Genomic DNA, 23,488 nt, shown 5'->3' with positions numbered 1-23,488 from the left:
ACCACGGTATTTTTTTTTTTTTTTTAGGGCCGCACCTGAGGCATATGGAGGTTCCCAGGCTAGGGATCTAATCTGAGCTACAGCTGCCGGCCTATGCCAGAGCCACAGCAACGCAGGATCTGAGCCTCATCTGCGAACCACACCACAGCTCATGGCAATGCCGGATGCTTAACCCACTGAGCGAGGCCAGGAATCAAACCCACAACCTCATGGTTACTAGTCAGATTCATTTCCCGTGCACCATGATGGGAACTCCCAGGAACCATGTTTTCAGAGCCATGTTCTAGAGAGATCATTCCAGTACAGGATGCAGGATAAAGGTCAAGAACCTCTGCTCCAGAAAGCAGTCAGACAGACAACAAGCAGAAAAGTCCTGAATGGACGGTGTTGGTATATCTTGGCTAAAGAAGCAGCTCAGGCAAAGCCCTCCCAAATTTATAAAGCAAAACCCAAACTTCTCTATCAGGGCTTTCTTGGCCACAGCTTGTCTTTCACCCCCAGCCACACTCCTGGCCTGCCTTCTCCCTGACCACATGGAACCATGACCTTTCATGGGCATCTTCCTCCCCTGGTCCATCCAATCATCCTCCAAGATGAATCTCTCCCAAGACTCCCCGTCCTTCTCCTGTGAAGCCCTTAAATGGACAAACTACCCACTGCAGGACCATGGTGTACTCAGCTTCTGGAGGGCAGATGCCTTTCTCCTCTCCTGATAATCCACACTAGGCTGGCTCACACAAAGATTAGTTGAATGAATGAAGTTCCCTAGGCAGGAATAACATCTGTTACCTGTGTATTCTTCACTCTCTTGACCACAGAAGGCCCCATATAAACAATGGCTAAGGAATAAGGAATCTGAAAGGCCAATGCACACCTAATGCCATGCCAGGAAGCCCAAGGCCATGAGATCCAATGTAAACATCAGACAAAACAGTGTTTGATCCTGGCTCTGCCCAGTTACTAGCTGTGTGACCTTGAGCAGATTATCTAAGCTTGCTAAGCCTCACTGTCCTCCTCTGTAAAATGGGAGCATTATCACACCAAAAATATTATTAAGATAACATGAGCTGAAGCACCTAACTCATGAGGCACCATGCTCTCATTATTGCATGATCATCAGTCAAATATTGCAACCAAACAGGTGCACCAGATTGGCCAATTTTTGCTTCAGTGGCTTTATTTCTAGTAAACCAGTAAGGATGCTAAGGGGTTCATATAACTTGGCTTAAGACTATTAAATCCACCTGACACACCCTAGCAGACACCAATTCACCGAGAAATCATTAGTGTGTCCAAGCTTGTTCTGGGCGATTTCTGGTGTGCTGGGAGGAGAGCGCAATGTTTCATCAGACATGAAAGCACAGTCTATAGGAACAACCTCCCCACTTGGCTGCCTGTGTGGCGAACTCTTCTTCGTCTTCCAACATAATCCAGGCATTCTTTGTCCTGATGCCTTAAGTGGTCACCCAGCTTCGATGTCACCGATGTCTCTCATTCTTGCACCTATTCTGGCCTCTTTCCCACCGTGTGATGCGTAGTTGCTGGCATATGTGTCTTCAGCAGGAGGCAGGCAGTGCCCTGAGCCTAGCCCAGTGCCCAGCCCAAAGTCGAGGGCAGAGTTGGTGGTCTCCCTCCTCCTCTGGGGAGCTCTACGGCTCTTTGCGGGAGTCTCTATTGACCCACGAAATGACCACAGCGAGTTTTAAGTGGTGTGGTGCTTACGACAGCCTGGGCTCGAGGGCCCATCAATCCTGTCATCATGTTCTGTGGACAACAGAGGAGGCCTGGGTGGTCCAAGGAGTCTAACGGCCACAGGATGAATGGATTTAGGGGGAAGGAGGGGACCAGAGGACAGGCAGGAAGAGGGGGCAGCTCAGGAGTAGGAAGAAAGACACTCACTACAGGACAGCCAGGGCCTCAGCCCTCTGCCTCTGGAGAGGCTGCCCGGCTCTGTCCCAGCCCCAGGGTGGCCGAGCAGCTGATCCTGTGACTCCATCCACAGTGGGTGGGGCCTGAGTCCTCATTAAAATCACCTTGGGAATTTGTTTACTGGATTCAAGCCCTGGCTCTGCTGTCCACTAGCTGGGTAGCCTAGGCCAGTATTTGGCCATCTCTGATGGCCAGTTTCCTTATGATTTTGGCCTATATCACTTGATAGCAGTTTGTTACGTGGGCTTATTAACTCTTCATCCTACAGGTATGGAGAAAGGGGAGGGGCAGAGAGGGCACAAATACCAGGTCTGAGTTTCTTATCCCGGCAGATCGCAGCAGTTTCTTATCCTGGCAGCTCTTACACCTACCTGAGCTTTTCCGTAATCCTTTACATCCCATCTCTTCTTTATTGTCATCTCTAACACTCGTGGGTTACCCCAAATGCCAGGAGCCAGCGCCGCCAGAAAAGCCAAGAAGAAAGAAAGAGAAAAAAACTGGCCATTTCTTCTTTCTTGTTATCTCAACAATCTCATGATCCCTGTCTGTGTTTTTCGAAGAGGGATCACAGAGGCCAATCCATGCTTCAGTGATCCTGATGTTTCTATCAAATGAATCATTGGAAACGGGATCTTTAGTTTATTTGAGCAGAACCATGTCAGGGCTGCTCTCAATGAAAGGTGTCCGGGCTCCACATTTGGACCTGAACAAGTTTTCATCACAGCAAAGGTAGAAAGCTTGCATTACAGCCTGGTGCTTCCTGCAGCTTTGAGCTTTCTGCTTGGTTGGAATCGACGTTCCTTAAAAAGAAAAGAAACCTACGTATACCAAGCTTAATGAGGAATGAATGAAGCCCAGGCCAGTTTCCATGGTGGTAAAGTAACACCACCCACAAGCCGCAAAACCCCAGTCCGAGGGAGAAATGAGGCTGCCTTTTTCCCCATTGTGCCTTTTATTCTTCCCTCCCTCCTTTCTTTCCCACACACCAGGGTGGTTAAAGGCACAGTGTCATTTGTACAGATCAGGCTCTCTTCTTGTAAGTTTCCAGTTAAACATTCTTTGGTAGCTGACACCTATTAATAATTTAAAATGCCTGCTCTTTTGAACAATGATCAAAATTAAGCTATTACCCACAGGGGGATATTTACATACAGTTAGTCAGCAGCTGTTTAACAGCCTTTTCCACTCAAGATTTCTCGCGACCCTCACATATCATTTGTAAGCAGAAGAATATTTGGTTATTGCATGATTTTTTTCTTCTGTATATTTGATAAACGGCCACTGGGAATCACTTAAGAAGTAAACAAGGTAATTCTTTGTGATTTCTGCCGGCTGCTGAAGTTACAGGAGAAGGGCAATTACTTTTAGATCCCTCTACATGCAATTTACTAATAAGCTACAGAATGCAGAAACATGTAATTAGTAATTACTATAGTATGTAGTGATGCGGTGCTTACCCAGTCAGTCTATGGGCCTATAATCTAGTGGCAGAAAATGAATCGAGCTTGGTACAACCAAGCAAGCCCTTGTATATTTGAAAAGAGTTGTGATGATCCAGCTAATTGCTGTTTAGAAACTGGGAGAGCCCAGCAGCATTGTTCTGCCCAGACTCTCACCTGACTCCCATGGCAAGGCTGATATTTAATTTGCTTCCTTGCCTCCATTTTTAATGACAGGCCAGGAGTTCCTGTTGTGGTACAGGGGTTAGCGAACCCAACTAGCATCCATGAGGACACGGGTTCGAACCCTGGCCTCGCTCACTGGGTTAAGGATCCAGCATTGCCATGAGCTGTGGTGTAGGTCACAGACGCGGCTCAGATCCTGCGTTGCTGTGGCTGTGGCTGTGGCATAGGCTGTTGGCTACAGCTCTGGTTGGATCCCTAGCCAGGGAACCTTCATATGCCGTGAGTATGGACCTAAAAAGACAAAAAGACCAAAAAAAAAAAGACATACCAAATTCAAACACTGTTGAGGATCTGCCTAAGATCACAGGCAAATGAGTGGCAGACCCAAGCCCGCATCCTGAGCTGCAGGATTCAGCTCATACCTGTCAGGGCACTGCCACGTCCTACTGCTGGAGGAGTGATGCTACCTCCTGGGATTTAGATCTGGGCAGGACTCAGAATCCAAAGGTGCATCTTCATGTCAGTGGGGGCTCTGAATAGAAGAAGAAAAACAGGCAAAAAAATAAATGTAGAGTTTTGAGGGGTGCACACTGCACGCTTGATGTGTATTACCTTATTTTTGTGATCATTTCAGAGGAAAGGAAATTGAGACTCAGTTGAGGTTCAGTTGAGGTTATGTCACTTAGTTGAGATCACTCAAGTGTTAAGTGGCAGGGCTGGACTGTGACCCTGGGTGAGTCTAGTGTTAACAACAATACCTCCCTCACACCAAGAAGTTATTCTAATGGATGTGACTCCTTACTTCAGCAAACTAAGTGTATCTGTGTCAAATATCTCAAACTATTTGAGGCAAATGAGTGGAGCTCACAGCTTCAGCATCTTAAAGTTGACAACTATCACTCTGTCATCTCAATTTCAGAAATTTTGCCTAAAAAAAAGACAACCCCATAACTGCAGATAAGAGTTTATGCACAGAGATATTCAACAAAGATGTTCTTTATAAAAGCAGACCCTGGAGAAAGAATCCAATAACACAGTAATAGACAAAGAAGTTGTGGTTAGAACCATGTGATAGAATACTAGGCAACCATGAAAAACAATATTAATGAAGACTTTGTAATAACACAGGAAAAGCTTTAAAATCCAATGGAGAGTCAGTCAAAACACAAAATGTTGTATATGGCAAGAACTCACTTGGTAAAATAACTTTTATGAAAAGAAATATTTAGATCAAAATGGCATGTGGTAAGTTAAGGGGTAACTTTATTTTTTTATGAAATAACAACCTAATTGAGATAGAATTCACATAACAAAAAATCCCCCCTTTTAAATGTGTAATGTTTATGGGTACTAGTGTATTCACAGAGTTGTAAACCATCACAATTGTCTAATTTTAGAAAAATTTCATTAACTATATTTCTGTTAATATCCACACCCTGCCCCTCACAAACACTGATACATTTTCTGTCTCTGTAAATTTGCTAATTCTGGACATTTCATATGAATGGAATCACACACTATCAACATTTGGGGGTGGCTTCTTTCACTTAGCATGTTTTCAAGGTTCATTCATGTTGTAGCATTTATCGATCCTCCATTCATCTTTAAAGCTGAATAATATGCCATTGTATGGATATATCATATTTTTTTATTCATTCATAACTTGATAGACATTGGATCATTTTTATGTCTTGACTACTACGCATTTTGCTGATATAAACAGCAAGGTACAATATATTTCCAGTTCTCTTGGGTCTGTACTGAGAAGTGGAATTGCTAGTAATATCATGTTTAACATTGTGATGAACCGGAAAAAGGTTTTCCAAGGTGGCCATGGCATTCCATAGTCCCACCAGCAATGACTGAAGGTTCTAACTTTTCTACATCACTGCAAATTCAGTGTGATGTTATCTTTTTAATTTTAACTGTAAGAAAGATATCATCATGATTTTGATTTATATTTCCTTGTGACTAGTCATGTCAAACATCTTTTTATGTGTTTATATCTTTTTTGGAGAAATGTCTATTGAAATTTTTTGCCCATTTTTAAATTGAGTTATTTGTCGTTTTATTATTGAGTTGTAAGAGTTCTTTATATATTCTGGATACTAGTCCCTTATGACTTGCAAATATTATCTCCCAGGTTATCTTCTCACTTTCTTGATGATATTGTTAAGAGTATTCTTGCATTTTAAAGAGGTTACATTCTCTATTTTTCCTTTCATTGTTGTACCTAATCGATACATATTTACCTGCATATTTTCTTCTAAGAGTTTGACAATTTTAGATCTTACATTTAGATCCAGAGTCCATCTGTATGTGGTGTGAGGTAAGCATCTAACTTCCTTCTTCTGCATGTGGATATCACCTATCTTAGAACACTTTGTTGAAACAACTCTTCATCCTCTGTTGGATTGTCTTGACACACCTGTCAAAAACCAACTACCTATAAACATAGGAATTTTAATTCTGGACTCTCAATTCCATCCCATTGTTTATCCTTATGCCAGGACCATACTGTCTTGATTACTACAACTTTATAATTGAAGTTTGAAAATTGGGAAGCAAGAGTTCTTCAACTTTATTCTTTTTACAGAACATTTTGGCAATTTTGAGTCCCTTGCAAATCCATATGAACTTTAGAATTGGCTCATCGATTTCTATATGAAAGGCAACTGAGATTTTGATAAGGATTGTGTTGAATCTGTAGGTCTGTTCATAAGGATTGCCACCCTGTTGACAACATGATGGTTGTGCCCACTTCAAATCCTAAGACTTATTCTGAGCTGGAAGTGAATGCATCTTTTCCTGGCAAGAGCAGTGAGGCTCCATGGAACATTAAGGCAGGCTGGGAAATTACATCTATACAGAGACAGCCTATTAGGGCCAGGCGGCTGCTCCCTGGAGGCCAGTTCTCGGCCACTCCATACACCATGCGGCTTCTATTACTTAGGCCAGCAAGGCTTTAAATACCTCCGGGCACCCCTCCCCAATTTCCTGTGGAATACTCTTTCACAGTCTAATAGATCTTCCTACAGGGAATTTCTCCTGTTACTTAGCCCACATTTCCTTCGTCGTTTTCGTCCATTGCTTCCTCAGGACCACGCCGTTCCAGACGGATTTGCCTACTTGGGATTCCCACGTTTCACAGCCTCAGGGCCCATGTTCTCTCCCAGTTGTTGGGTAAACTCTGGGTTTTACAGACAAGGACTCTGGAAGGAGGCTCCCAGTGAAGGCTGACACCAGGGCTCTTTGGTTCATGAAGCAAAGAACAAATGCAGCCAATCCCAGCACACCGAGGAACCAAGGTCCTCCTCGTCAAGAACTGGGGGAGCAGTTGGGGAAGAATGGCTTGCTTCTCTGGGCTCCCTCTTGCTGAACTGAGCGAGGGCTCTACTTCTGCAAAAAGGGCAGAGCATCGGGTGCCAGCCAAGTGCCTGCTCGGTAAGCTCACAGGAGAGCTGGCCCCAGGGCCACGGGGCCTCACTTATCACTCTGGAGGGAGAGTGGATGCATAGGGGAGAGAGAGAAGCTGGAAAGAACAAGGACTCAGAATGAGCTCTGCTCTTGGGGTCTGTGTCACTGCTTTGCCCACATTATCTACTTGACTTTGAATCAGCCCACCCACTCAGGTTGGGGTCCTAATAGGAAGACTGTGATGCAAGAGGTGAAGTCACCAGCCTGAGTCAGGCAGCAAGCAAGGGAACAGGGTTGGGGGTCGGACACACACTGATTTTCCTCCTAAATCCATGCTCTTTCTGATCCATAGCTGGGCCCTCAGTTTCCTCCTCTGGGGGATGGAGCTAATGCAGTATCATAGGGCTGCTGAGAGCTGAGGGGGAGCAACTAGGTGAAAAAAATCAGGCTCCATAAATGTTATATTACTTCCTGCCTTCCTCCCCCTGGATGGCTGATCAGGGCCATTTCTCCAAGTAATTTAGCAAGGCGAGTGTCTGCGGTCCCTCTCCTCGCAGACTCCTGCCCTGCACTGATAAGTTTTATTAGCAAAGAGGGAAGGGATTTTCTACGACCAAATTTCTTCTGGGCTTTCCAGGAGAAATTGATGGAGCTGCCCGGCTCCTTGGCCGGCACTTCATCCTGATGGGATTGCCTGGGCTGTGCGGGGACTGAGCGCTACAGAAACTGTTCTAGCCCAAGGAGGGAGGGCTGGGCAATGTTATTCTTCTGAAGGGGAAAATCATCATTTGGCTTCTTGGGTTTATGTACCCAGGGCACCAGGGAAGCAGCTGGAATTTGCCTGGAAACCACAATGCTGTCGGCTTGGTTCTCAATAGGCAACTGGGGACAAGACTGCATTTGATGGTCCATCACCTGTCTTTCTGTTCTGCATAATAAGAACCCATTCTCGGGGCATCTTATTGGCTCTGCTGAGTTTCGCATTGTTTGGTTTCCTGTAAAGGTATGTGTGTGCACACGTACGTCTCTGTGTGTGAATATGCATATGTATGGATATGGGTATGTACATGGGGTATAGGTATGTGCCTGTGTGTATGGATGTAGGTATGAGGGTGTGAGCAGGTGTATATATGTGTATGAACATGTACATATGGGCATATGTACATAGCTGTATGTGTAAGTGACAAACACATAGAGATATGGGTAAATGGGTCCATATGTGTGTGAACACGATATGTTTGGGGCACAAGGGTGTGTGCGTGCGTGTGTGTGTGAGTCCACTTATCTGAATGTGTTTCTGTGTGTGTATATGTTTGTTTCTGCTTCCATCAGGCACTCAGTAGGGGATCCCAGAGCCATACTGAGTCGAAGCTTCAGGAGATGCAGAGACATATCTGCAAGGGCCCCAGCAACCAGTGACCTAAACCTACTTGAGAAGCAGTGGAGGACAAAGGAAGATCCGCACAAACTGAGTCCTGGGTCTGTCTCCCACAAGCAGGACATCTCAGGAAAGGATTCCTGCTCCCCAACTCCTAATGGCCATAAGGGTAACTTCTACTCAAGCTGCTGCACCCACCACTTCCTCCCAGAAGCCCTCTGATTCTGACTCTCATTCCATGCCTGGTCCAAACTCTTCTCTCTGAACTTGCATTTATGTCAGCACCACAGCAGGTGAATTGACACAGGCTCTGTCTACGCATCTCCTCCCCACTCTGGGCTGCTGGCACCCTGACGGCAGAGTTGTTTCTGTTCTGTATGCCAGGGCCTAGCAGTCTAAGGCACCTCTTAGATGCACAATGAATGATGTGGAATGAGTACATGAATGAACACATGTTCTGGGTGTCTCAGTGTTCTTTCTCATCTGTAAATTGTGGGTAAAATTACGTTACTTGGTTCCTGAGATTACCTGAGATGAACTATATGAAAGCATGCTTAAAGTGTTAAGAGTTAGCACAGCAATGTAACCCTTTGGGGAGGGGGGGCACCCCAATAGTTGAACAGAACAGCAGGCAGCAGGGATGACAGAAGGAGAGCAGGCTTTGGAGTCAGAGACTCCTGGTTCAAATTCTAGTTCTACTACTCAGCGTATGATTGACCCTGGGTGATGCACGTTGCTCTCAGCCTTCCTCTCCTCAACTGCAGAAGAGAGCCAATGGCACTTTCCTTACACCTGGACAAAGTACAGGTCACACAGAAGCAGCTAGTAAAAGTTGGGTAAATAGAGGAATATGGGTGGGGACACAGGCACTGGCAGAGTTGATGTGTATAGAAAGAAGTATCAGGAAACTCGAGCAGGAGGAGAGCAGGGTGTCCTAATGAAGAGGGAGCTGGAGTGGGACTTTGGAAAAGCAGGAGGAAAGGTGTGTTGGGCGCTCATTAGACCAAAATGAGCACAGGAGTGGAAAATGAAAGTGGTCCTGTGAGTTTGGAGTTGTATTAGTTTCCTACTGCTGTGTAACAAACTAACAGAAACAGTGGGTTAACCCATTTATTATTTGACATTGTCTATAGGTCAGAAGTCCACCCACAACTTTCCTGAGTTCTTTGCTCAGGGTCTTGTAAGGTTGAAATCAAAATATCCACTGGGCTGCATTCTCATCTGGAGGCTAGAATGGGGAAAGATTTTTCTCACTTGGGTTGTTGGAAGAATCTCCTTTGTAGTTCTGGAAAAGATGTTGCCATTTTATTGCTGGCCATTACCCCAGGGTGGGGGTGTGTGTGTCTCTCTCAGCTCCTAGAAATTGCCATTAGGTTCAGGAAGGTCCAGGCCCGTCTAGTAAATGCCTTCACCTGATCAAGTCAGGCCCACCCAGGAAATCTCCCTTTTGAACAACTCAAAGTCAGCTGGTTTGAGACTTTAATTATATATGCCAAATACCTTCGGCTTTGCCAAATGTAGCCTAAGCATAAGAGTGATCTCCCATCACATCCACAGGTCCCACCAGAGGGTTATCAGGCAGTCCTATCTGGCTGTGCTATGAGGCTAGAATTCTGTAAGGAAGCCACTTTGATGTCTTATTCCAACCTATAGCTGATAAAACCAGCAGTGGAAGGGTGACCACATGTCCCCATTGGCTTAGACAGTTCTGGTTCATTCCTGTTTTGGGGGTGTTATTATTTACAATAGCCCCCTTCACTCTCAAAAGTGACCGAGACTGGAGGAAAATCCCTATTTTCACTTGGGCTAAAGGAAGCAGCTCCTCTTTAGAGTCTTCCAGACTCTTTTAGAAGAAGCTAGGAGCCATGTGAATTGTCTTCATGGGCAACATGAATGAAACTACTCAGTCATGGACAGACCTTAAAATGAGAAGGTAAAGAGGAGCATGTGCAGAGGCCTTGCTAAACAGCAAGGGATTTTAATAAGATGTCTCACTGAATTCCCATGACAACCCTATAAGAAAAAAACAAAACAAAACAAAAAAAACAAACAAAAACAAACAAAAAAAACCTCAGCATCATCCCAAATTTATGGCTGAGAAAACTTAGGCTCTGAAGGTGAAACCGGGAAGCGGGAGGAGGGATCTGACCTGCTGGAACCTCATCTCAAGTTTGCTGCACCTGCCCCATCCTGCTGCCTCCCACCTCAGGGCTATTCCAGGAACTCACCCTGGGCTGAATTCTGAGATGTAATGTACTCAAGCCATGGATGCTGGGAGCTGTTCTTCTGCAGGGAAGATCAACTCTCAAGCACTGGGTTTTCTCCTGAGGATGAAGTAAACAGACTCTTTCTACCCTAGCACGCAACTCGGATGTCAGTTCCATGGGAGCGACAGCTACGTCTTCATTGCTGCATCCCGGATGCCTAGCAATGCTCTCGTATACTACATGGAACCCGTTAAATATTTGTTCAAAGGATGAGAGAATAAACCCTTGACTCTAGGGAAACTCAACTTTAATATCAAAGTCAACTTATCTCTTTGAAAATGCATTCCCACAAAGAATCCACTGTGCCCAATAGTTCTTCTACCTGTCTGGTTGAACCTTCCTTTCATAAGACCCAGTGTCATGAGAATGAGATAATACACATTTTTAAATAATGGCTAAGACCATCAATTTAACACGCATTTTTTTTCCAAGGCTGAGAGCAAATTAACCAATCAACGACCACTTCAATCAACTCATAGGTCATGGCCTGAGAGATGTGCATTGCATTCTGAATAACACACACGGGTGTGCCGGGTTTGTTCTGACTCAGAGGCTTTGCAATTTGCGTGACGTGGCCCCGATGGAGCAGGCAGATCTGAAAAGCCGGTGGGAGAGCCTTTGTATGGGATGAAATGATGAAGTTGATTACTCACCTCACCTTTGCATCCTTACAGGTGGTCCTGATTGCTGGGTGACACCAGCCAGAGCAGGGCTTCTCCCCTCCTGAAAGGGGATGGCGGGATGTCTGATGGCATTTGCCGCAAAATCCCTCCTGATTAATCAGGCTCCTCCAATTTGTGAGTCAGAATTTCTTGGGGAGAGAAATCTGCCTTGAGTGGAATTATCCTGAACTCTGATATCAATGCAGGTAAGCTCTTCAAAAAGTAGAGGCAGATCCTGGGACGCCAGGCTTCCTGGGGCTAGGAAACAAACTGTGTGAGAAGAAAATGGTTGGACAGGAAAAAATGCGAAAGAAAGGCTGAGGGATTGGTCTTTCCATGCCTCAGGGACTGGGGAAGCCACGGAAAGGACATTGTGTTTTTCCGCTCAAGGCAGTTTTATGTAGGGCAGATGCATAATCATTGGGGTCCAGGTTTGACAACACTTGTACTACTTATCAGCTGTGTGACCTCAGTGTGTTGTTGGCTTGTGAGCTTTGGGTTTCTCATTTGTTCAAGGGGAAAGACAATAACCACCCCAACTCCCAGAGCTTTGTAGAATAACATACCACATAAAGACATCTCTCCCTCATGGAGTTCCCATCGTGGCACAGTGGTTAACGAATCCGACTAGGAACCATGAGGTTGCGGGTTCGATCCCTGGCCTTGTTCAGTGGGGTAAGGATCTGGCGTTGCTGTGGCTGTGGTGTAGGCTGGTGGCTACAGCTCCGATTAGACCCCTAGTCTGGCAACCTCCATATGCCATGGGAGCAGACTTAGAAAAGGCAAAAAGACAAAAAAAAAAAAAAAAAAAAAAAAAAAGAAAGACACCTTTCCCTCATAATGGACTTTCAATGCATATTAGGGTCCCCTGTCATAAAAACCCAAACAGCAGTAACAAAAGGTATATGGAGTCTGACAAAGGCTATTAATTTTTTTTATAAATACATTTGTAGGAAAGTCTTGAAGAGATATACAAATTGACTCACATTGAGCATGTACCTTTTTTTTTTTTTTTTTTTTTACCAAAACTACTAGATTTACCAAGCAAATTTGGAAATCTAGTACAGGTAGAGCTGCTCTGACCTAACCGTATGGTGTGGTACCCTTCCAGCACTGCAGCCACGGGCTCTGAGGCCTGTGTTTGCAAATGTAAGCAAGCCAGCCTTCAGTCTTTAGCAGAGTCAAAGTGGAATGCAGTCAGACCCTGGGCTTTTGCACTAAACAACTATGCCTGGCCCCAGGGAGGACGTGACAATCAGAAGAGGTGCAGGGGCCTTCCCGCTATGGCACAGTAGGTTAAGAATCCGACTGCACAGGCTCAGGCCACTGCGGGGGCACAGGTTCGATCCTTGGACGGTGCGATGAATTAAAGGATCCGGCATTGCTGTAGCTGTGGTGTAGGTCGCAGCAGCGGCTCAGCTTCAGTCTGGCCTAGGAATTTCCATTTGCCGTGGGTGTGGCCATTAAAAATAAATAAATAAAATAGGTGCAGGATTTTAGAGGTATCTTGGCTGGCTCCCAGTCTTCAGCTTGAACTGGTTTCCCTCCTGCTGCCTGCCACCCCCCCGTACCCTCCCCCACCCCCCCCACCCGGCTTCTTGACCAATAGCTGTTCTCACCCATCTATGACCCTCTGCCTTTCGTCTTGAATTTTCCTCCCTTCCCTCCACTCCATCTTGGACCTGCCCCTTAGAATACTGCTGTCTCCGGTTCTTTTGGGAATTCTGCCCACTCCATTTTAGGAGAGGAATCACATAATCAAGGGGTTGTATCTCCTTGGAAAAAAAAGGAGGCTGACTTTTTTTCATTGATCTCGGGTCACCACTCTCTCTTTCTTCAGAAGATGGATGAAGTAAAGATCCAAAACCAAGGGAATCTGGACAGGCAGCAGGGTCTGTGAAACACCCTGGAATATGCACAGCTAAGCCACCTAGAAGCCTGCCAAGCGACTGAGTATTTTTTAATCATTATTGCTCTCTTCTAGGGGGGAAAAAGAGTCATTTGTAGCCTGGCAACAGAGATCTGCATGTTCTTCCTTCATGCCAAGCCATAAACACAGCCTTCCCTCTGCTAAACCTAATGTTACTAAAAGGCCAGTGACCAGGAGAAATCAAGGCAACAGCATCCACATCTGTAGGCACTGGTGGTGCGAGGAGGCCAGCAGGGAGCAACACAGAAATCAGTACTGTGAACGATGGGCGTTCAGGAGGAACCCAAAAGCTCTTCGGAGAGGGAGATCCTACCAAACTCCAGGCTCCATTTCCTGTACTGGTCAGTGATGAGCTTCTGGAGGCCAGGAGGGGCAAGAGCACACCTTGAGGAAGGGCTGCAACTTGAACTTGGACAATGGAGTCACACTCTGCCACTTGCCTCTGCTGGGAGCCCTTCCGGCTCCCTCCTGGGCACTCCCTGCTGGCTGCTGACGCTACCTCCCACCCGGCCTCCATGCTTCACTCCTGTGCATTTTCCTCTGGTCTAGGCACAAAACCTTCACCTCAGCATACACAGCAGGCTTGAATGTTTCCAAGCCAAGTGTTCTTTTTTTTTTTTTCATCTTTTTAGGGCTGCGCTGTGGCATAGGGAAGTTCCCAGGCTAGGGGTTGAATTGGAGATGCAGCCACAGCAACGCCGGATCTGGGCCGCATCTGCGACCTATGCCGTAGGTTGTAGCAATGCCGGATCCTTAACGCACTGAGTGAGGCCAGCTGTTGAATCCGCATCCTCATGGCTACTAGCCAAGTTCTTACCCTCTGAGCCACAGCAGAAACTCGCAAGCCAAGTATGCTTGAAGCAAAGGAAGAAACAGGCTGAAACACTAGCTCGGGAGCAACCTCCCCATCCACCTTTTAGCACCATCTTAGAGAGGCCGTGTGGAGAAGTGGTTAAGAATATGGTCTCAGGGCCAGACTCCCTGGAAGCAAATCCTAATCATCAGGAGGATGGCCATGGGCAAGTTGCTTCCCTCTGAACTTCGGTTTTCTCCCCTCTGAAATGAAGATGGATGTAATTCCTATTTTTAAAAAAGGGATTTATGCGAGGCCCTTACAACAGTGTCTGGCAAAAGAAAATAAATGCCAAAGGATGCTGGATATAATTATTATTATTACTACTGCCACTATTTTTGAAATATTTGAGTGTTGGATGAATAACATATTCACTTGGTTTAATGTTGTTTGCTGAGGGGTTTGAATGAGACGATGCACTGAACCCGTTTAGCACAGTTTCTGGCACGATGCTGGTTCTTTCATCAATGTCATCTCTCAGTTCCCTCTCTGGCGCTCAACCTGTAAGGTGTGAGGTGGTGCCTGCTTTACAAACCATGGTACTCTGCTCCCTCCACAGAGCCAGGAGCACAGCAGGTGCTCAGGAGGACTGTCAGAGTCTAAAGATTTCCCCAAAAGTTATTTACTCATCAAAGGGAAAAGAATAATTATATAGTGATAGACTTAGCAGACACCACCTTAACCAAGGGATCAAAGCAAACAAACATGACCGATATCAGGACAGGCTCACACTAGAGGTTCTGGACCTACATCTCTATATTTCTATCCCTATGTATCGATTATCTATCGATCTATCTGTCTGTCTGTCTATTTATCTGTCTATCTATCTATCTATCTATCTATCTATCTATCTATCTATCTATCTATCTATCTACCTATCTATCTATCTATCTATCCATGTATCTATCTAGACCATCCTAGTTTTCCTTGGTTTCAAGGATATCCATTCTCCTGACCTCTTCTCAGTTTTGCCTGTTTGAGGACTTTATATACATGAAATCACACAGTATGACCTCAGCCTGTTTCTCACTCACTTCCTTCTCCATTCTTCATCCATCCCCATCTGCCCTCCTTGGGCTTGTTGACTGCATTAAACAAGGCTGGTAAAAGCTCTGATAACTGGTCCCAGACAGGCCCTCAGGTGGAACCATTCAGCCGATGCTCCCAAACTGGGGCCAGGAAAATGGTCCAATGTGATGGAAAAAACACTCATGGGACTGGTTAGACCCCAATGATCACTATGGCTTAGATTTGAGCCCCATAAACTGACTATACAACTGTTGGTAAATTGAATTTTCCCTGAGCCTCCATTTCCCCATCTGCAAAGTGGGGTTGGCAACCCACCCTTAAGCTTACCAAGGGTCCTCAACAAGTTTATAGCCCCAAAGCAGCTACTCTTTCATTCAACAAAGATTTGGGGACAGCCTGATGTGCCAGGCTCTGAGCTAGAAACACATTTTTCTGTCCTCTTCCGGGCTGTGCTGGGGGAAATGGCTTTGGTGCCACTGCCACAAGAACAAATGCGCAGGACAAGGTCTCTGTCTCCGGGGGTCCCAGGGCCTATGCTGCCAGGTGAAGGAAGCCTCCCTTAGGTGGTCTGGGCCTTTGCTCTCTACCTGCACAGTGACTGTCCTGGGTGAACGGGCTTGTGGACCAGCCACCAGGCAGTGACAAAGACAGGGAAAGCAGCTGCAAATTCCTTGAAAGTTAACCCTCAGCCAGTACTTCACCAGCAGGTTCCGGTCTGGCCCAGATTCAGAATGGAAAATTCAAGCAGATTCCAGGGTTTGAGGGCTTGAGGGCAGGGCCTGGGTAGGGCAGAAGGAAGGGGAACAAGAATGTAGGGCAGAAAAAATCCAGCCCAACTCATAGAGTTTCTAACAAGCACTGGGGCTCAGTCTTTGAGTCATGGGAATATTCACTGTGATCAGTCCTTTCTGTATATTATTTTCTCAATCCTCAATTAGCCCATTTTACAGATAAGGAAACTGAGAATCAGCCAGAGTCAATGCCTTGTGTGATATCACCCTAAGTGCTGGAGATGGGATGAGAACGCAAGTTGGCCAATTCTTTCTGCTATGCAAGACTGACCTGGACCACTGGGGAAGTATTTCATCAGCACCTTAACAAAAACTGGCTCCTGAGCTCCCACCCAGGACAATCCATCTGTAGTAAAACTTAGGGTGAACAGAACCAGCTCCCTTGTCCCTCATCCCAAACACCTAATTAATCTGTGCAGACCAGGACCACCCCACATATTTTATTATTGAACTGAGCTTAAGTATAATTAAGGGTGCCATGCTGGGATCAGAGAGAAATCCATGGGCCCTGCATCCCAAGGAGTATGCATGTGCAAAAGAAAGCTGGGGCAGTGGGGCAGAGAGAGAGGCGGCGGGGGTGTGGGGGGGAATGTGGGGGCGGGGCAGGGGGTCCCTACCTCAGAACTAACCAGCTCCAAGTTGCAAACTGGGACCCTGACGCTAGCATGTTGAAACCCCTGTGATCCGAGCTTTGTGTGCCAAGCCCAGCACCAGCATTTTTGTGGAAAGGAAATCACCGGCTCGTGCTGCTCGCCAAACCTACCCCCAAGGCATACTTGGTTTTACGGAGGGCCAGCCTGGCCCTCAGGCTCGGGCTGCCGCCTGGGGCTGCACAGCTTTCCTGCTCCTGCCTCCCGCCAGAGCTGGCAGCACCACCGGCTGGCAGAGACTCTAGAACTGGAAATCCCAGGTGGATCCAGGATCTGCAGCCTGAAGACAAAACGTTCTCGGCGTTCCCTAGCAACCGGGGCTGCTCACAGCCTGCAGTTCCACAGCTGACGCCCTTCCATCCGTTTGCACCGAGGCATTTGGTTTTTGGTGCTCCAGAACGCTTCCTAATGTCCCTTCAATGATCCACGAAGCCATTTGCTTCTAAAATCTCCCTCCCTCCTCCTCCCGTCCCCACCCCGCCCTTCCTCCAGCTTTTAGGGCAGTGAACCCTCTGCAGCAGATGCAGTGAACAGAGCCCTGGGTGGCTTGTTGAACAAAGCCCTTGTTCCAGAGTGGCAGCAGCCTGGGGGTGACCCCCCCTTGCGGTGATGCTGCCCGCTGTGGGCTGTGCTGGGGTGGGGGTGGAGGGCGGGCCGGGAGGGGATAGATGGGATTTAGAAACAGAATCAAACCAAGCCCAGCTCCAAGCAGAGGGGGAGGAGGAGGAAGAAGGGGTTGAGGGGATTAGAAGAGGAGGAAGAGGGGTACAGGAGCAGGGAGGAGGGAAAGGAGGGGAAAGGAGGAAGGAGGAGGGGGAGGAAGGAGAGGAGAGGCCACTTCATTTATTTATTATGATGCCAGTTGTAGTGTCGGTCTCATGTGTGGGGAGCAGACTGTATTTTATGTTTTAATCCTCCAAGCTGTGTGTGTGGGCTGGGGATAATTACATTGAAAAATGTGTATAATATGCAGAAGGTTCTTTTTGTGGGGAACGGGAATGCTCCAGTGGAATATCTTCCTCGTGGCAACCAATGCCTTTTCCATAAGCCGCTCAGGAGGTGCCAGTAATTGGGAGCACAGTGGAAGCCTGGGGCTGCCCCCTCCCAGACAGCTAAATCCTCCTCTATTTTAGGGGAGGCCTCAGCCTGGAGGAGCAGGGCAGGCATCCCCTCAGCCCCGCCTGCCCAGCCCCAAGGAGGATGACAGGCAGGATACAAATGGGGGTCCTGATAGCTTTCTTGGCGCAGCCTTGGGGCTTCTGCTAAAGAATGAGGGAGGGAGGTGATGGGCAGGCGGCTAGGAAATAGCACTCGCGGTCTGTGCACGGCACACGGGCACCCATGGGCGTGCACATGTCTTCACTCTCATGCACTCATCCACCCATGATACACCTGCACATGTGCACAAACTCACCCAGTATATGCTCCTGTGCACACCCACACTCACCCTTATTCATACACACACCAACATATGTGCATACACACACACATCCATGCCTTTAGACACACACACACACAATCCATGCACACAGTCACACACACACACAATCCACGCACACAGGCACATACACACTCATGGGCTCACATGCACAATCTCACACATGTGCTCAAATGCCGACAAACTCACATTCATGAGTGTGCACAGTTACACAAATTTGCAAGACTCTTCCCGTGGCCATACGTGTGTCCATGTACACCTTTCCTCTAACCTGCTCACACACATCCATCACCCCCTCATGTGGATTTGCACACATGACTGCTGACCATTGAGAAGTGGAGTCAGAAATATTGCCAGTGACATTTTTATTTGGTATTGAAAAGAAAAGGAATTGACATCTGCCTTCCCTAAAAGGCCGCAAAAGAATATCCGCAACCCTGACATCCTGAATGTTTATTTTTTTGGTGCACATGCTTTACTGACGGCACTGCTCACTAATTTGAGCCGCATGGTGAGTTTGCAAACTTTCCTTTGGCTCATGCCAACCGCTGATTTGATGCCTGTTTACCCAGAAACAGCAAATCCAGTGGAAAAAACACCCTAACCTATAAAGGTGCCAATAAGTCGCTCTCCCCACAGTGGGCCAGGCTCCCACGGAAGGAAGTCCAAGGCAGACAGCAGCATGGTCCCCGGAAAGCCCGGCTGTTGATGAATAGGGCTTCTGACTCCCTTGGGACTTGGCTGGTTATTTTGTAGGAAATTGAATTTCTTGGTACATTAGAGGACGTGCTAATAAGCACTAATGTGGGGCCAGGAGGGCTGGGGGTGGGCTCCGACCTGGGTCGGCTTCCAGTTCTGCCTCTGGGAGTCCTGGTTCCCTTCTCCCTGTTCCTACTCTCTGGCTGGACCAGCCCAACACCACCCCCATGTTCTCTCCCTGTCCAGGCCCCTTGACAGTCTGTGTTGAGCTAAAGCTGCCTGCCAGCATCTGGTCACACCCAAACCATTCATGGGCAGAAGACCCCTTAGCCAACTTGGGGCCTAAGGAATTTCTCAGCCTCTAAAGGCCACTTCTCTGTGCCCAGCCACCCTGTCTAGGCTCATTTTCTACCAGTTCTTCCACTCTTGCCCCCATGGCCCACCAGACAGCACTGCTCATTGTTCCCGGAACTTGCCCTGATTCTACAACTTGGCCCCCTCCCCCAGTCAACTGGAGGTGGCACACACCCTCCTTTAGTTGTCATTGCAGGGAGAGAAGAGGTCAACTTCCCAAGGTAGGGGGCGGGATCTGCAAGGCCGAAAGCGTCTGGCCCCCTGCAGCAGCTGGGTGCCCGCTGCTATGTTCCCTTTTGTCTGATTGGCCCCAGCATGCTGGCTACCCTCCAATGTTGGGGCACCCCCCCGCCCACTGCAGGGCTTTTGCACTGCTCTTTTTGCTGCAAGTTCTCCACCCAGACATGCACACAGCTCACTCTCTACCTGCTAGGTCATTCCTGGAAGGTCTCTCTGTGCAGCCGAGCCTGGTCAGCCTGTTTGAGGTGGCATGCTCCACCAACTTGGGTCCTGTGCACCCCCCTCTCTGCTTTCTTTGCTTTCCCTGCAGCCCTTGCCACCTGATACTGTGCATTACTAGAAAGTGAGATTTTGGAAGGCACATGCTCTGTTTTGGTTACTGCTGTATCCCCAGCACAGGAGCAGGTACTAAGCTTGTCCACAATTGTCTGTTGAAACTTTACTGATAAAGACCATCCAGTGACCAGTGCCCACCTAGCCTTTCCAGCCTGTCTTCAAGATGGCCTGTTCTGGTTTCGTGTTAGGCTGGCAAAGATGCTGAACTTTTCTTTTGCTGTACTTCAAATCTGCATTTAGAGTTCTTTTATTGCTGATGTTTGTTTGTTTGTTTTGCTTTTTAGGGCCGCACCCGCAGCATATGGAGATTCCCAGGCTAGGGGTCCAATTGGAGCTACAGCTGCCAACCTACACCACAGCTCACGGCAACTTCAGATTCTTAACCTACTGAGCAAGGCCAGGGATCAAACCCACAACCTCATGGTTCCTAGTAGGAATTGTTTCCATTGTACCACCACGGGAACTCCTGCATTTAGAGTTTTTGTTACATATTGACCTGGATCACAGACTCATACTTTTTAAATTGAAAATATATTGAGAATTTGTCATTTGTTTTTAAGTATTTTACACATATTACCTGACTGGCTAGTCACAAAATGCAAATGAAGTGAATGCTTTTTATTACACCCACTTGACAGAAGAACAAACTAAGGCTCATAGAGGTGAAGTGACTTGCTCAGGTCACCCGGCTTCTACCTTCCTATTCTCTATTTGTGCCCTGTTGCCCTGGTGGGCAGTGATTTCTGTTCCTTAGTTAGTAGCCAGTTCTCCATAATCAATCTAGGTCATGTCTGAAAGGGGAACCACAGCAAGAAGACTCTGCTTCTCAGTTGAAAAAGCTCACCATAACCTGAGACCCAAGGATAGAATTCGTGCCCATTGAAGAGTGGGTTCCCCTCCACACTGTTGGTGTGAATGCAAATTTGCAAACCACTATGAAAAATAGTATGGAAGTTCCTCAGAAAACTAAACATAGAACTACCATATGATCTAGCAATCCTACTTCTGGGCATAGAGCTGGAGAAAACTGTAATTCAAAAAGATACATGCCCCCCTATGTTCATAGCAGTGCTATTCCCAACAGCCAAGACATGGAAACAATTTAAATGTCCATTGACAGATGAATGGATTAAGAAGATGTGGTACATGTACACAATGGAATACTACTCAGCTGTCAAAAAGAATGAAATAGTTATTTGCAGCAACATGGATGTGACTAGAGATCCTTATACTAAGTGAAGTAAGTCAGAAAGAGAAAGACAAATACCATGTGATATCACTTATATGTGGAATCTAAAATGTGGCACAAATGAACCTATCTACAAAACAGAAACATACTCTCAGACCTAAAGAATAGACATGGTTGCCAGGGTGGGGTGGTGGGATGGATTGGGAGTTCGGGGTTAGTAGATGCAAACTATTACTTGGATAAGTAGTGAGGTCCTATTGTAAAGCACAGGGAACTATATCCAGTCTCTTGGGATAGACCAGGATGGGAGATAACATAAGAAAGGGAATATATATGTGACCGGGTCACTTTGCTGTACCGTGGAAATTGACACAACATTGTAAATCAACTGTACATTAATAAAAATAAATAAATAAATAAATAAAAGAGTGGGTCCCTTTGGAGGGTCTCTAATCTGGCACTTTCTGGCCACGTGTCCTCGGGCATATTTCTTTACTTTTCGAGTCTCTGTGTCCATATTCATAAAATGGGTATAAGACCTGCCTCCTGGGTAGTCATGAAATGGCACCGTCGACGAATATTGAAGGAGCTTAGTAAAGTTTAGACTTGTTTGTTACAGCCTCCAAATAACTATTCTATAAATAATTTTAAAATTCCTGACTCAGGGAAGTCCACTCACCAACTGATGCATTTGTCATCGCCCAAGATCACTTTTGCTTTATTGGGCAGCCACCCTACCCTGGGGACCCATGAGGGTTAAGTGGGCAACCAGACATGCCACACCTTTTCCTAGAAGCTGCCCTGCAGTGCAACTCCCCATGCGCGAAGCAGCTGTGTGTGTCAGGCTCCCCGGGGAAAGATGCCACAAGCATCCTCAACAGAGGGCTGTGCAGGTGGTGTGGGATAAAACCCGTATAGAGGAGGGGTGGCCAGAGCCCAAACAAGGCCAGGGTAGGAAGGACAGAGAGGCAGCCACAGGACAGCCAGCCTTCGGGGGTAGGGGCTGGGACATAGTGCAGGGCGCGAGGCTGAGTGCTGGAGGGAGGTGTGTTCTTTTGCAGCCCCGATCTTGGGGACATTTCCCTGACGCAGCCTCTCAGCCACTGTGGAGCAAACAAAGCCAGAGGTGCCGCTGCAGACATTGCACGCGGCTGGGAAACAGGGGCCGTCTGTACCTTTCAATGCTCTCATCTCATTAATCTTGTACCTCTGCAGTCCTTCTGAAGAGCGCACTCACAGCGGCTCATTCATTACAGCTCTAATAACAGCGGCAGGCATTAAAGCACCGGGCTGCGGAGGAACTGGCCTCTGCAGCTGCAGAAAGCCAATACCTTTTTAAATACATTTACACAGCGATAAATAAAAGCGGTCTCAGTTTACCTCTTTATTAAACTCTATTTGCTCGTCGGAGTTAAGGGCCGCATTTGTGTCTTGCTATTCAAATTTATTCGTGCACGTCTCCTAGGCTGGCCACATTTATTCCATCGCGCAATAATGGTGGCTGAAGCTTAACGGGGCCTTTCATCACCAAGCAGCCCTCATTAAGGGCTCTGCTCCAGGCTCCTGGGCTCAATTTGGCCACCATGAAGACCACCCCCATTATCCAGAGGGGAAAAGGGAGGCAGAGAACGAGCACGCCTTGATTAGTCTCGCCCAGCAACCAGGCAGCTGATGACCCGAGGCTGATGAGATCAGCGCTCCCCCCACTCTCGTCCAGAGAGACAGTCCCCTGAGGGGGCTGCTTATGCCACCCCCACTCCCACAGTGTCGCAGGCAAATGAGCACAGCTCTGAGGACGCAGGCACCTGTTCACACTGATTTTGACTTTGGATCTCTCTCTCTCTCAATACCTGCTCTTGTTCCAAGGAACCGCCATTCTGTGTATGTTTGTGAGACGTGCAGGATTTACCAGTTTGGAAGCTTCCCCCATTTGAGATATCTTGACTTCTCCCATTGTGAACAATTCCTCAGATTGTCAGGCTGTTTAAAGAATTAAGAAAGAGTCGTACTGCTTCCCCTAAAGGACCCTGTCTTTGAGAATTCTGGACTCTCTGAAAAAGACCTCAGGAGATGGGAAAGCATATTTACCAGCCATGAACCCCTGTCCCAAGCTCATGAGATGCTGACATTCTTCTGATTGTAACGCCCCAAGGCCTCAGGGCCCAGGCCACTGTCCAGACTGAGGCCAAAGCAAGTGGGCACCGGGGTGTGGGCTGATGGTGACAGGAAGATCTTGGTGGGGTGGGACTTCATGGGCAGGTGCTGAAGTCAGGGGTTCACAGCTGCAAGATGGGGAGAGCCCCACGAGGGTCATGTGAGGGTGCCTGGGTGTGGACCTGGCCTCCAGTATTGTTGAGTAGTGGCTTATCCCCTAGTGAGGTCCAGTCGTGAATGAACTGCTTCTCAGCTCACCTGGGGAGTTCTCCCTCTGCATGTTCACTGTGGCGACCCACCTGTACTCACTGTGACACACCCAGGACAGGTGATTACCTCCAACGAGACAGCAGACTCAGGAGACAGCAGGATAATTGTCCCCGTTTCGTGGATGGAGAAAGTAGGCACAGAGAGGCCACTGGCCTTCTTCAAGGTCACACAGCTAGTGAGGATTCTAATTCAGGAAATTCATCCCTGTTCCCAATTGTGCACTGTCGCCGCTGCAGAAGCATCAGGAATCATGTCAGCACCAACAGGCCATGGAGAG

At 47.3% G+C, this 23,488-nt stretch overlaps 1 protein-coding gene across 4 annotated transcripts in view; it reads right to left on the bottom strand.

The window, feature by feature from the left end:
- The window catches only part of LOC102163764 (uncharacterized), a 447,748-nt gene that overhangs the window by 10,127 nt on the left and 414,133 nt on the right, over positions 1-23,488 (bottom strand). Inside the window, exons 6-8 of one of the 4 annotated variants that reach the window (XR_014828194.1) lie at positions 11,270-11,548; positions 3,977-4,086; positions 2,301-2,729 (exon numbers count right to left, since the gene is read on the bottom strand). Coding sequence is in view for 1 of the 4 variants with exons in the window: in XM_084997458.1 (XP_084853584.1) it covers positions 23,396-23,441 (46 nt within the window). In the remaining 3 variants the exon portion in view is untranslated. Of the gene's footprint in view, positions 1-2,300; positions 2,730-3,976; positions 4,087-11,269; positions 11,549-19,857; positions 23,442-23,488 lie in introns of those variants that run through there. The other 3 variants (XR_014828193.1, XR_014828195.1, XM_084997458.1) reach the window with 3 other exon arrangements.

This window comes from Sus scrofa, chromosome 14 (assembly GCF_054392235.1).
Source record: "Sus scrofa isolate SSC_HxYL_T2T_F1_AM1 chromosome 14, Sscrofa_HxYL_maternal_Yorkshire_Landrace_v2.0, whole genome shotgun sequence".
NCBI classification, from domain to species: Eukaryota; Metazoa; Chordata; class Mammalia; order Artiodactyla; family Suidae; genus Sus; species Sus scrofa.
The sequence above is the reverse complement of the archived record's forward strand: the minus strand, read 5'-3'. Positions and strand labels throughout refer to the sequence as shown.